At 45.4% G+C, this 13,560-nt stretch overlaps 1 protein-coding gene across 1 annotated transcript in view; it reads right to left on the bottom strand.

The window, feature by feature from the left end:
* The window catches only part of gpat2 (glycerol-3-phosphate acyltransferase 2, mitochondrial), a 32,762-nt gene that overhangs the window by 10,849 nt on the left and 8,353 nt on the right, over positions 1-13,560 (bottom strand). The window contains exons 2-11 of the mRNA XM_076149322.1: positions 8,012-8,104; positions 6,909-7,019; positions 6,458-6,531; positions 6,256-6,366; positions 5,765-5,875; positions 4,906-5,005; positions 2,784-2,917; positions 2,427-2,526; positions 815-994; positions 230-328 (exon numbers count right to left, since the gene is read on the bottom strand). Coding sequence (XP_076005437.1) covers positions 230-328; positions 815-994; positions 2,427-2,526; positions 2,784-2,917; positions 4,906-5,005; positions 5,765-5,875; positions 6,256-6,366; positions 6,458-6,531; positions 6,909-7,019; positions 8,012-8,080 — 1,089 coding nt within the window. The 5' untranslated portion in view covers positions 8,081-8,104. The remainder of the gene's footprint in view (positions 1-229; positions 329-814; positions 995-2,426; positions 2,527-2,783; positions 2,918-4,905; positions 5,006-5,764; positions 5,876-6,255; positions 6,367-6,457; positions 6,532-6,908; positions 7,020-8,011; positions 8,105-13,560) is intronic.

Below are 13,560 nucleotides of genomic sequence, written 5' to 3'. Positions count from 1 at the left end.
TGGCATTTCCACACTAATCACGTTACTGTCTATGAATTTAAGATTTGAACCTTAAGATGATCGTAGCTGTGCCCCGTTTACCACTGAGGACCCGGTGAAAAGCAGAGTGGAGTCCTTGATGATGATTCATACCTCATTTATAAAAAGCTAATTTACTTAGCCTGATCCAAAAGGTCAGTCAGATCCACAACCGGGCTTAATACTTGTAAATGTTAAGCAGAGTGAGCACCTTGAGAGAGAACGGCTGGGAGAGATGGATCCTCACATTTTCACCTGGTGTCCTCCAGACAAGAGACCAAAGGCTCTGCAATATCCAATGTAAGCCAACCTGAGATATGCAGCACACACAGACACGCGCACACACACGCACACACACAGTTAGAGATAATTCCATGATGAGCCTTTGCCTTTAGGAGGCACATTACAGCAGCAGGATCGCTAATGAGGAGGATCTATGATGAGCACTAAGATGAAGAGCCAGTCGGAGTGTGTGTTTACGAACACCGACTGAATATACACAACTGTGCAATGTGTCTCTGCACAAGAACAAATTGATGAGGCGAAGGCCTTATTATGGCAATTAACCGAAAACAACACCCACTCTCCAGCACCAAAGTGATGACAACAGAGGCCAAGACTAATGGAGACTAATGGCAATCACTGCTGCCACCAACATCAAATGGAAACCTCACCTAATCAACCAGCAGCGTCTCAAACTCTCAAAGCTACAATCAGTGGGAGTTTTGTTTTATCCTCAAACCGAATCTGTTGTGTAGCCGTTTGTGCGTTCACACACACACACGCGCGTACCTACCTGCATGTCAGCCTGAGGAACAGAGTCGTAGGAGATGCCGACAGTCACCACACTGACATCGGGCACAGTCTCCTCTTTGATGAGCTGTCTGATGTGAGCCAGCCACTGACCACCTTGGCCAGACTCCCGTGACACACCGACACTTATTGCCTGGCCTTCATGAAGCAGCTCACGTAGCAGCTGTGTGTGTGTGAGAGAGAGAGGCAGAGAGAAAGAGAGGGGGGAGGGAGAGAGAGAAAGATGGCAGAAACAACGGCATCTAAACGTCTGGGAGTCGGGGAGCGATTACCATAAAATGCCTGCCATACATTTTACAAGTGAACATAAGAAAGTGTGTAAACCTTGTAGATAAGACAAAGAGGTGGGACAGGAGGGCACACGAGGGAAGCTAGAGGGCAGGCGGGGGAGAGGGACATCAGCACACACAGGGCTGATGGGATAAGGAGTTGACTGGTGAGGGACTGTGGGGACTCTTAACCACATTCACACACACACTTGCATTGACCCGGATGGTGTTCTGGTCTCACAGACAGATATGGAAAATTCAATCACCGCTGAGAGGCAGCTAAGCAGGCCTATACTCGATAAACAATAACGCTCTATTAACATTGATATACAGCCAATACACAACAACTGCTATCTCACACACAACCAATATGCTTACTCACAAAATGGCCAATGAAAAAAAAAGGAAAATCTACTTACTGCGTCACTCATAAACAACCTGTTTATGCTCCACTCCGGCTGTACTATTGCAGATTAATGTCAAGCTGAGTCGTTTTATTGAGCCGTACAGCACCGTATTGATCTTAATAAAGCCAGTTACTCCTCGAAATGACACACACACACTTCCCCTGGCAAACTGGTAAAAACACTGTAAGGTCCCAGCCAGACACAAAGAGCGATGGATTCGTCATTAACAGGTGCTAATCACAACGACAGAAAGAGGCAACTGAGGCCCAGCAGGAGGCAGAGAGACGAGAGAGAGAGAGAGAGAGAGAGACGCCTGAGAAGAGTTTGCATGAAAGACTTCGAGAAGCCATTCAGAGAGAGCGTGAAAGACTTTCAAATGAGGTAAAACCCGACACATAGTGTTTCTATATAAACCGGACAGGACCTGCGTGGATGCGCCGAGCTCACACAATGAAGCGAACCCCCCCGTTGTTGCCCTCCCGCCTCGCTCCTCTCCCTTCTTTCATCGCTGCAGACAGCATCGGAGTTGCCGTCTCTGTTGTGAAACTCGGGGGTCTCTTGGTAGTTTTGAGAATGAACAGAGAGTAGAGAAGGAGCCGGGGAATGAGGCAGAGGGAGGAAGAGGCAGGTTGTATTGTGATTGAAGAGCCGACTGCGATAACGGCAGATTATGCGGCGCCAATGAAAAGCAACCGGCACGCCATTAAGTCTGAATTGAGCGAGTCGCACCCCTGAATGCACCGCTGAGTACATTGAATCTTTGCTTTACCCTGAAATGCTTTATTTACTTTGCTTGAGTGTTTATGAAAGTTACCGTTTAGTCAAAATGTTTGCTAATTTGTGATTTATTCAACATTGATTGGATCGCCTACAACTACCTCAACTTTACAGGTTTAAATCAGAGGCATGTCAGACTTACAGCGGCCATCACCGGGGTGTAGAGGTCGTCCTTCTCCGCGTCGTGCTCTGTAAGCGCCGAGGTCGGCAGGAGGAGCGCCCCTACTCTCTGCAGAACGGTGCTGTGGGGACGAACACACACACACGGCTGAATCTGTATCAGCAAACTCTGCTCTCTGCTGAACCTTGGAACAATTTCACGGACTTTCACAAATCCATTTTTGTATTGGAACGATACCCCTAGACCAGTTTTAGCTCCATCTCTTGGCTGAACATCACTGACTGATCAGGTTTAAGCCACATCCAGCTCAATTTGAAATACAGTTTTTGTTCAGGACATCTACATGTACATGCTGTGTGTGTGTGTGTGTGTATGTACCGTAGCCAGGAGCTGTTAATCTGAACGGGACAAAGAGTGTACGGGACTCTCAGGTGGTGAGAAAGGAGAACCAGAGGGATGAGGGCACAGTCCATGACGCTCTGGCGCACATACACATACACCAGCGGAGAGCCCTAATCAAAGACGAGCAGATGCAGTTTCAGATAGGATAAGATTCTTCACATTGTCATTCATCGTAGCAAACAAAGGTGGCCTGTGCACAGACTGCTAAACACCAAACCAGTCTGCCTGTGGCTTTGTATTGAACCAATATCAGCCATCAAACCCCACAAGCTTCAAGCCAAAACAGCAGAATGAGATATATTTATATCCTAAAGCCAGCTTAGATACTAAAACAATCATATCTCATCATGCATTATTTTTTACACGCGTGATCACGAGGAGCCCGCAGCGTGCAAAAGTTATTTTCAAGGTCAAGAGGGTTTGTTATGTATTCTCCCTCTGCTTTTCTTTGTTTCTGTTCTTTTGACTTTTTTTACTGCAGAGCTACGATTTCTACACTTTTCTCTGCTCAGATCCGCATGAACGCATCGCAACTTAGAGGACCACCATCGATCATGCAGCAGGACATTGATCCTAAACACCTATTGACCCAATTTAGTACATGTTCCTGATTCTGAGAAAAATGGCCCTGTTTTGAAACAAACACAGCTCTACACACTTTCAGCTTGAAACTTCAAATGGACATAAAAAAAGTTCAGAATTGAGATATTCTGGGTTGTCAGCAGACAATTTTAATATATTTCATAGTTGAGAAATATTCAACCTTTGCCTCGAAATTTGAAAATACTCAAATAACATTCAGCTATTTCCACTGGATGCCAGTTTCCCCATCAGTCAAAGTGAGAGAACCAGATTCAAATGTCACATTCTTTCCAACAGATCAAGCATGTGCTACATATTTTCTGATGGAAACTTGAGATGCGTTTTCAGATCGGACCTTTCATGCCAATCAGCAATCACCCCTGCACTTTCTTTACTCGCTGAACATTCATGCCATCTTTTAAGGTTATAAAGATTCTGACACGGACAACGAGCAGAGCACATTCTCCATGTTCTCCTCACTGGTGGAACTTCTTTACATTCTCAGTCCAATCACCTTCCTCTTCTCTGTTGATACAGTTTGTTATGTCAGCTTTGTTTAGTCTCCTTCTGCAGCTAATCCACACGTGGCTCACGTATCCTTCTTCTCATTAAGGACTTTTTCTCTATTTTTCTTTTCTCCCCCTCTCTGACTATGAAAACAATCTCCAAAATGTTTCATAACTGCATGCTCAATGTCATCTCAAATGCTTTCTTCTATCAAATTGTTCAGCAAAAAGATGCAGTATTTGAAATTTAGGATCAAATTGCACTTCATTGAAATAACAAAGGGGAAATCAGACGGATTGTGGTGGCAAACATTGTGTAATATATGTAATTACAATCTGTCACACTGCCCAGCCCTGAAATTAAAGACTTCTCAGACTGATGGAGACTATAATGCCTTTCTTTTACCACTTTTTTTAACACCTAAATGAAATGAAGACAAAGGCTAGTTAAATATTTAATAACATAACTTCAGCAACACTGGAATTTAAGAAATGATTTGATGATATCCCCATTTCAGGGGTTGAAATGTGTCTAGATGAATCTTATATGAAGCCTGAAGCACTCCATTAACTTCTGCTGGTGTTGCCTTCCTGAAGCTGCAGTCCACCTTCAATAACGCATCATCGCCCATCTTGAAACTCTGCCACAGCAGCATGACTCATACTTACTTGTGTGTATTTAGCCAAGCATGTAATGAAAGCTTTAACGTTATTCAGAGCGATACAACCCCAGAGCTTTTATAGATATGTAGGTAAAACAATCTCACTTCTTTGGTCAAATAGAAATGGAATGTAGTTGAGGTAAATGGGGAAGTAAATGTAGCTCTCTTATCTCATTAGCTGCCTGAGCACACTCTAATTTCACATCTTGAGCCAAGATTGTGGGGCCAAAACCCCCACAGCGTCCGTGTGCAAAGAGGCCGCACGCTTTCTGTATGTGGGAGAAAATGTCCACGACCTTTTGGAAAATCTTTGAATGAACATCTTATCCATGTAGTGTGTGTGAGCACCTCTTGTGAGTCCCTCTGCAGACCTGCCACATGGTTGAGGTTCACTTCCACGCTGCCAAATAAGGAGCCAAAAACCTTCAGCGTCACCCAGCCCACAAATCTAGTCAGGAGTGGTTGATAGGTGGAGAGATGCGCCGAGAGAAGGGTGGGAGAAAAGGCAATAAATGAGAGACTGCAGATAAGAGGCGAGACGGGGACAATGGGAAGAAATCACAAGGCAATAACGTACAGAATATATTGAAACTCGGAAAATAACGACGTAGATAAAAGGAGTTTTAGGGAAGGAAGTGAAGTAAGGACAGAGTTAAATGCGGCCAACATGGAAATGAGACGGAGATGATGAGACAGACAAAGAGCAGAGAAGAGTGATGAGGGTAAGAAAGCAAGAGGAAAGTGGTAAGATAGTGTGTGTCTGTGTGTGTGTGCGCGCGCGTGGTTGACAGCTATAGATAGAGGAAAGCAGAGGGACGAGAGCAGAGGGAGGAAATGAGAGACGGCGAGTGAGAATGTCAAAGTAAAGGCGCGGCAGTGAAAGTACAGGGAGATTTCAAACAGAGATTCCAACCGGAAAAAAGCCAAAACAAGAAAAAAATGTCATCAAAGAAAAGGTAGACGCTTCCGTTCCGCAAGTATTCTAACAGGACCTGTACTTACCCCTTAAACACAATCATAAGACCTGACATACTGTATCGCCCTAGAGCTGTTGAGCCCATGAAGCATGACAGATAATCAAGCAGCAGTATGTAAAATATCCTCCCTATCCAGATACATTGGACATTAATTCATGGTAATTGAGTGCAGGACACATCACAATGCAAATCATCCATCTACACACACACACACACACGTGCACACACACCGTAGGAGGCCGGGGGAAATGCAGGTGTTAATGAGGGGGAGGTAGTTTGAGAGGCGTTTGACTCGTCCTTCGCCATCTCCCCCCTCCTGTGCCTCCAGAGCCTCCTTCACCCTGTAAACACACGGTCACAGGACAGCAGGGCTAACACACAGCAACACACCACAAAGCCCCGCACCCGCCTCCCGGTGAGACGGCGATAACAACACCCTCGAGTACGGAGGTCAGGGAAAGGTTCAGCTCGTAATCATGATGAGGAAGGAGCGGGAAGACACGAGACTCAAAACTGCAGAGAGGGAAACTCTGACATCTGCCCCGAGTTGTCTCACGTTCCTTCAGTCAGCACAGTCCTGACATTTGCATCACTATGTGTGTCTCTCATCTCTTTTCCTTCCTTCTCTTTCCAGCAGAGGCCTGTTTCCTTGTCTAAATATAAATAATTTATCTACTCTCCTCTGGCATCTCGCCCCCCGATCCCCCTTTCTCTTTGGTACCTGTTACTCTGACAGACTCTCTCCAGTCTGTTGCAAACAGGACTGGGATAAACCTTGCATCCCTTCACAAACAGCACGCAGCAGAGCCTCCGCACCAGCCAGCCTCGATACCTAGAAGAGAAAACAAACGGAAATGTGCACGTCAGCACGGAAAGCATTTCTATAACGTTTGCCTCGACAGCAGCAGCAGGAGTTGCAATACCTGGTGTGAGTCTCAGCCACAGACAGAACGTTCCGGAAGCCGAGGGGAGCAGATTTTTGTCCGAGTGTCTTGCGCTGCGACGAGACAAAAGGAGAAACAAACACATCTCCGACTGACCTGACTATTAACATCAAACCACATTAAGCTGCAGTGTGTGTGACACAATCCCAGCTCTGGCTTCTCCAGGTCAACTACGGTTCAGACAAAACAAGGAATTTGAAGATGGAACCTCATTTGTAACGGACATCTGGGACTTTATTTTGACTAAAAGATTGATAAAAACAACTTGTAGCCCTATAATCCAATAAAGCCACAACTGATTACAAGACTCTAAAGGATGCCGTCTGTCAGTGTTGTTTGTTAGCTGAACTATCTGAACCGTTATATAAGGTATAATGAGTTTGTTTGATGTGTGTGTCCTCCGTCTTGACGCTCGTGTTGTCCCACTCACCAGGCTGTCCGGGGTGCACTGGTGGCAGCACCGGCTCACGTTTGGTCGGCACACGCCCAGAGAGGGAACCACCAGCATCAGCTTCTGCTTGAGCTTTGATGCTGAAAACAGCTGAGACCAAGAGAAACATAAAATGCAAACACAGCGTCACACACCCTTAATCTGTATCAAATCCCCATGAACCGCCATCACAGCCTGTTATTCAAATGATGTGGTGATTTATGGGGACTGGAGCTTCCCTCCTTCACTGGACCGGGTCAATGTGAAAGGGCCTGATTGGATGGGTGACAAACACACTGATGTCTACGACAAGCTGGCAACTGAAGCGGCGCAGGTGATGAAACGCTAAATTAGATTCTATCAATACAAAAGCATACATTGTTTGAAGAGCAAAACATTGGCCTGTCTTAACGTAGGACTGCCTTTATGTTCCATTCCATTTTCAATCCGTCATGACTTTGTTTCACGTTGGATCAAGTAGACTTTAGTATATTCTGTAGGAGAGGCAGTGAGTAGGAGTACAGAGCCATGTGAGGCTGCATCATGTATCCTGTACTAGTGTGTGTACAGCAATCAGTCCAAAGAACGTGACATCTTCCCCGTTTCCCAGGTATCAGCTTGATGTGTGTGAGAGGTGCCACGGTGTTATAAATGAACTGAACCACACACAAATTGATTATTGAATGAAAGCGGCCTAATGGATCAAACCCAATCAATGGCGCTTTCACCCGGTTGACTGATGGTTATGAATATCACAAACCAGACGAGTGGAGTGAATGAAAGCACGTGAAAGAAGTGACGGATCGTTACTGAAGGCTGGACTGTAGGGATGAAGACGGGACTTCCTCCTTTGATTTTAACAGGTTGTTGAAATCGAAAGAAGAATCGATCAATCAATCAAAAGACCTTTTATAAATACTTAGGTAACAAGTAACAAGTATTTATGTGTGTCAGTCAGCAAGGCTACATAATGACAAGGCCTCTGAAGAAAACACAGTGATACAATTGGATTAGTCACTTCTGTGTACAAGTCAACATGTCTAGTGTGAAGGAGACCCTGAGGGAGGTGCAGTGAGGAGGTGTCATGTACACTGTGTCCTTACACCAGGTCTGTTCTCATCCTGAACTGGTGGGGGGGGCGTCGGTTTGCGGCTGTGGCTCTCCTGTGCCATGGTGGGCCGATCCTACCCAGAGACCTGAGGAGAGGTATACGGCATAATGAGCATCAAACACACACGGTGAGGAGCTTTAAGACAACAGACCTGTGAATGTTAAGAAGGTAAAACGCCTCATCTGTTACAGAAAGGAATGCCCTTCAAGATGTTTTAGTTGGGGAGGAAACTGTGAGTGTCTGGGTTCAGCAATCAGACCCTCAGTCACAGGTAACACATTAAAACCAGGGTACAACTCCATCAGCTGCAAACCACTTATGTAACCAATTCTGGTCTCTTGCCCATTTAGAGATCCAGTAATGAGAGCAGGCGATATAGGCCACACAGACAGGCTGTGTGTGTGTGTGTGTGTGTGTGTGTGTTGCTGCGTCTTAAATAGGTTACCAAAGTGTCACAGCTCACACACAAGCCATGACTCCAGTTTAGTTCTGATACTACGACAGATCAAACACAGCGGGGTTAAACTACGAGAGAGCCGAGTCGATATCAGATCAACCGTCCTGAGGGAATGTTAACCTCGTTAGTATGAAGCTTCTGTCTCAGCTACACATGGAGGAAGGGAACATGAGCTGAGAGGCTGCTGCTGTCCTCTGGCACCCAGGCTGGCTAAAATAAATGATTACACCCACCAGGTTCAGATCTCTTATCTGGATCAATGAGAGATTTGACGTTTGCATCTCTGTCAACCCCACTCTGCCCAATTAAGTTGGCTTATTAAATCCCGAGCCTTCCCCTGTGGAAAGACGCTTCATCTCCAACTGACTCAGGTTCCCACATTCATTATCAATACCTGTGGGAACAAAGACATTGATAGAAGGTTCCTAAGGCTTTAGCGGTGCCTTTTGGGTGCAAAGGGGTGAGGCAGGGAACAATCCGGCTAAATAGGGAATAAAGGGTGCAAAGGTGGAAAATTACACAAGCTTGGAATTAGCGTCTATCACAGGAAAAAGCGCTGATGGGGTTTATACAGGCCGCTCCAGTGGGAATACGAGACCGCAGAAACAGCTGGAGACAGCAATATACCAACGCAAGACCTGTATCAAACCTGACAACAGCTTCCCACAGTATGCTCTCTCTCTCACACCCACACACACACACAGCCTCACTGTCATTATGCAACAGCAGAACGCACACACCGACACACACACACAGACATGGAAACACTGACAGGGATTCAAATGTGGGCATCTACTTCTTCTTCCTCGCAGCGTGTTTATTCTCTCTCTCTCTCTCTCTCTCTCTCTCTCTCTCTCTCTCTCTCTCTCTCTCTCTCTCTCTCTCTCTCTCTCTCTCTCTCTCTCTCTCTCTCTCTCTCTCTCTCTCTCTCTCTCTCTCTCTCTCTCTCTCTCTCTCTCTCTCTCTCTCTCTCTCTCTCTCTCTCTCTCTCTCTCTCTCTCTCTCTCTCTCTCTCTCTCTCTCTCTCTCTCTCTCTCCGGCAGTTAACTGATCAATTGTAGTATTTAATTAATATGCAGTATTTTGCTAATGTGGCGACACAGGTCTAAGTGGGCCCATGATGTGAAAGGATTAAAATCAGGAGCCATTAGGAGCTGCCAGGTCAGATTAGATTGAGCAGCAGAAGGAATGCTTACACTGTCCCCCAACTGCTCACTGATTAGGTGAAGGCTTTAAATACATCTGGGATCAATTTAAACGAGCGAGACAGCTAGAGAGAGCGAGAGAGACGGGGAGAGAGAGAGAGGGATGGGGAGAAGAACAGAGAGAGACAGAAAGAGAGGGATGGGAAGAGAGACAGAGAGAAATGGGGAGAGAGAGAGGGATGGGAAGAGAGACAGAGAGAGATGGGGAGAGAGAGAGAGAGATGGGGAAAGAGACAGAGAGAGATGGGGAGAGAGAGAGGGAGATGGGGAAAGAGACAGAGAGAGATGGGGAGAGAGAGAGGGATGGGTAGAGAGACAGAGAGATGGGAAAGAGACAGAGAGAGATGGGGAGAGAGAGAGAGAGAGAGAGAGAGAGAGGTGTTTCTCTGTGGAGAGGATTTGACTCAGTAGTTCAGCCCTTCCCTGCACACACACACTGTGTACTACACACCTTAAAGTGCCTGTGACAGTAGAGGAGGAACATGATCCAGTGTATCGGTCGGCTTATTTGTAACGGCAATAATATGTTCACATTGATTTGTTAATGAGATGTGCATTAATGAGTTTAGACTAACTGTCTTCAGGACCACAGGCTGATTTCATGGATTTCCTTTGGAGGGAATCTCACATTTTGCAGCCATGACAACAACCAACACATCCTGCCAAATATAGGACATACACAATAAGAGAAGAAGACCAAAAGCACAATATGCCAAACCTCTTAAATATCTGTGATGTCTGACGTCTGAATGCTCCAATAAATGCTAACTCTTCTTCTCTTTTGACCCTAATGACTTTCACCGAAGTTCATTTTGTGGCGTCAGAACATCTGCTGTACTGCGACTGCAACGACTGTGTTACATGTTGGATAAATACTGGATACAGGCAGGGGGGGGACAGACAGGCAGAGAATGTTAATGAAAAGAAACTAATCAGAGAAGCATTGGAACAGAAATTAATAAAAGATAAAAAGGAGCAGGAGCAAAGATGAAACACACGCGCACATGAATGGAGACGGCATTAAGAGCTCGTCTTTGACATGCTTAAGTGCCGTCCTAACAATCCAACGGGGAGCCGGGATTCTGCCGAGCTGGCAGACAGAAGAAGACCGCGGGGACGGGCGGCCATGTGACGGCCTTCTATTTACAGGCTGCGAGTACAACAGGCGCTTACAGAGGAATGTTAATACGGCAGAGGCGGGAGGTTGGTCGTCAGTATGGATTCCTCCTCTGCCTTCCGTTCCCATTGCGCAATTCTTATTTTAACAATCCATAAACACACAAACGATCGTGATTGGATTCGCCGCCTTTTTCCCTCGACCTCGTTTATTACAATTAAAACCACTGAAAATTTAAATAAATTATGGAAAAAGAAAAATCAAAGCTGAAAGTACCGAGCGCTCACTTTAGTCGAGCAATAATTCTACCCATTACTGTTAACGCGTCGTTAACCTCATTATATTTGTGCAAAGGTTCTTCGGTGACTATTCAGGCTTCAGAGACCCTGATTATTCAGTCACAAAGGAGAAGGTCAGGACAGGACAGGTCGTGGATGCTGCAAAAACAAAAAAAAAAGCGGCAAAAGGAGAGACTAAGTGAAGTTTTTGATGTTGGTGCATGACAGTAATTACAGCGTGTGAGAGGAAAGAGTGCGCTGTACGTTGAGGGAGAGCAGACAGACAGAGAGTGCAGAGGCAGAGAGGCAGGAAAGATTGTTTTTGACTCACAGAATCTGATGATAATTACACCGATCACTGTGTTTGATGAATAGGAAGTGAGGATAATTACACTGATCAGATAACTACGCTCAGATTCTGTCATTTCTTTTTTGTACTTCTCGGTGGATTCACACAGAAAAAAATGGGCTGCAGTTGTTCCAAATCACTTTTTCTCCCAGGTCTCCATCCTTCCTCTCGCTCCGTAGCATCATATTCCTCCCTCTCTCCTGCCCGTAAGCCCACCTCATCTCTTCCTCGCAGCCGTCTTGTTTTATTCACTCCTGGATCGCTACGTGACACCAAAGCCAAACTAGCCAGCCGTAATATTCCAAAAGTTATGTGGAGAGGGGAGATGAGTGTGATACGTACACACACAGGCCACAAAACACACTCCAACAGCTCACACACACACACAAACCTCTCAACATGTAATCTAACAGCACAATGACACAGACTAACTGTCGTATTACGCAACCGCCCCATTTAGTTTCCCTGAATTAAAAATATTCAGCACTCAGCGATGGTCGCAGCTTTTTACGTAATAAGCGAGAGGAGATACTGCAACCATACGTTCTGCTCAGCATCACTTGTTGTTTGGCTGCTGTAAAGCTGACTGAGCCCTCAATCTTACACCGAAAAATAACATGAATTGTGTTGAAACGTGTGGCGTTTAAGCTTGTTTGCCCGTGACATTAATTTTGTTTCATCATAATATGGATAATTGATAATTAATCCTTGACGCAGATCCGCCCTCCTGCTAGATCCAACAATGACACACACACACACACACACACACACAGTGGTAAGCCGCATGTACTGAGGAGACATAGAATGCAGTGTAATTTAAAGCAGGACTAAGTGACGAGGCTGACATTCATCTGTGCTGCACGCCGCGCAGCAGGCGGCTGGAAATAAATCAGTTACAGAAGCAAAGTGAATAAATTAAATCAAGCCAGCCACAATGAGTGATACCACTGTGCCTCTCTCTCTCTGTGGCACATAATGCTACGACCTAAATCTTGCTGCATGGAAATTGAACAAGAATGTATGACCTAAAATAACAACGTATAATCTGTGAGGAATGAGTGATACTGTTGTTGCAGAGTCCCTCGAGGTCTGGATATTTAGAGGAAGAAGCAGCGCGGCAAAGAATTAAAACAGAGACAAACAGCCCACTCCTTTAAGCTCTTTAGCATAATAAAGAATCATTCCAGTATTGGATTGAAAGAGTGGCATTATGCTGAGAAACTGCTAAGCCAAAAGAGAATTACTCCTTCTAATAATCCCTCTGTTCAGACACAATGAAGAGTAAACACACAAAGGGAAGAAGCCAGAGCGACTCTTAATGTGATGGCATCGGGGTTCAGGTTGTCAGCGAAGCTAATGAATACACCATGTCAACGATTCAATCAAACACTCCAGCAGACCAACGCCTCACAGCGGCCAGACCTCATTCCACTCAGGACATCGGCGCCGTGCCCACATCTACATGTGTGTGAAGGCATAAATCACATGCTCTGACATTTACTTACAAAGTGTGATTAATACGGACGCTACGGTATGTGTCTGTGTGTGTGTAAAGGGTGTGCCACAGTTCAGTTTGGTATGCATCACAGTTTTGAGGTCATAGTTTTGGTCTCCTATACCCCAAAGTGGTTCACTAAAGAGAACAAACAAACATTTCCTGTATGCTTTTATTTTGAAAATAATACTTAAAACAGCGATAACCCTTCCAGGAATAAAATCACTGGCTGTACTGGTTGAAGAGCTAAAGGCAGAACCAAATTGCTGGGCTGTGATGGGCTGAGTTCCATTACATTTGCATGGCACTTCAATCAGGAAACCTAATCGCAGTAATAAAAGAACCTAAGCACCCAAAACAAGATATTAGCTAAATGTCAGGGAACATATGCCGGCTCTTAACATGACGGCACTCGTCACAATTTATCTGCTACCCTTTTCCCTCTGCCAGGTTGTTGAAATAGCTTGAATTATGTATAAACCCCTCAGTGCTGCCCTCTGTTGGCTGATGTGTTACTACCCAGTGAAAGCTCTTGTTATTGATTATTTAGACGGCGTGTTCACTACATCGACTCGTGGCCGACTGCATCACCAACAACTGCCGCCGATTGCATCAACATTGGACCCGGGGCTGCAAACAT

The sequence above is a fragment of the Genypterus blacodes genome, unplaced genomic scaffold (assembly GCF_046128005.1).
Source record: "Genypterus blacodes isolate CSIRO-AG114 ecotype Tasmania unplaced genomic scaffold, CSIRO-AGI_Gbla_v1 ptg000045l_1, whole genome shotgun sequence".
Lineage (NCBI taxonomy): Eukaryota > Metazoa > Chordata > Actinopteri > Ophidiiformes > Ophidiidae > Genypterus > Genypterus blacodes.
Note: the sequence above shows the minus strand (reverse complement) of the source record. Positions and strands in the feature narration are given on the sequence as shown.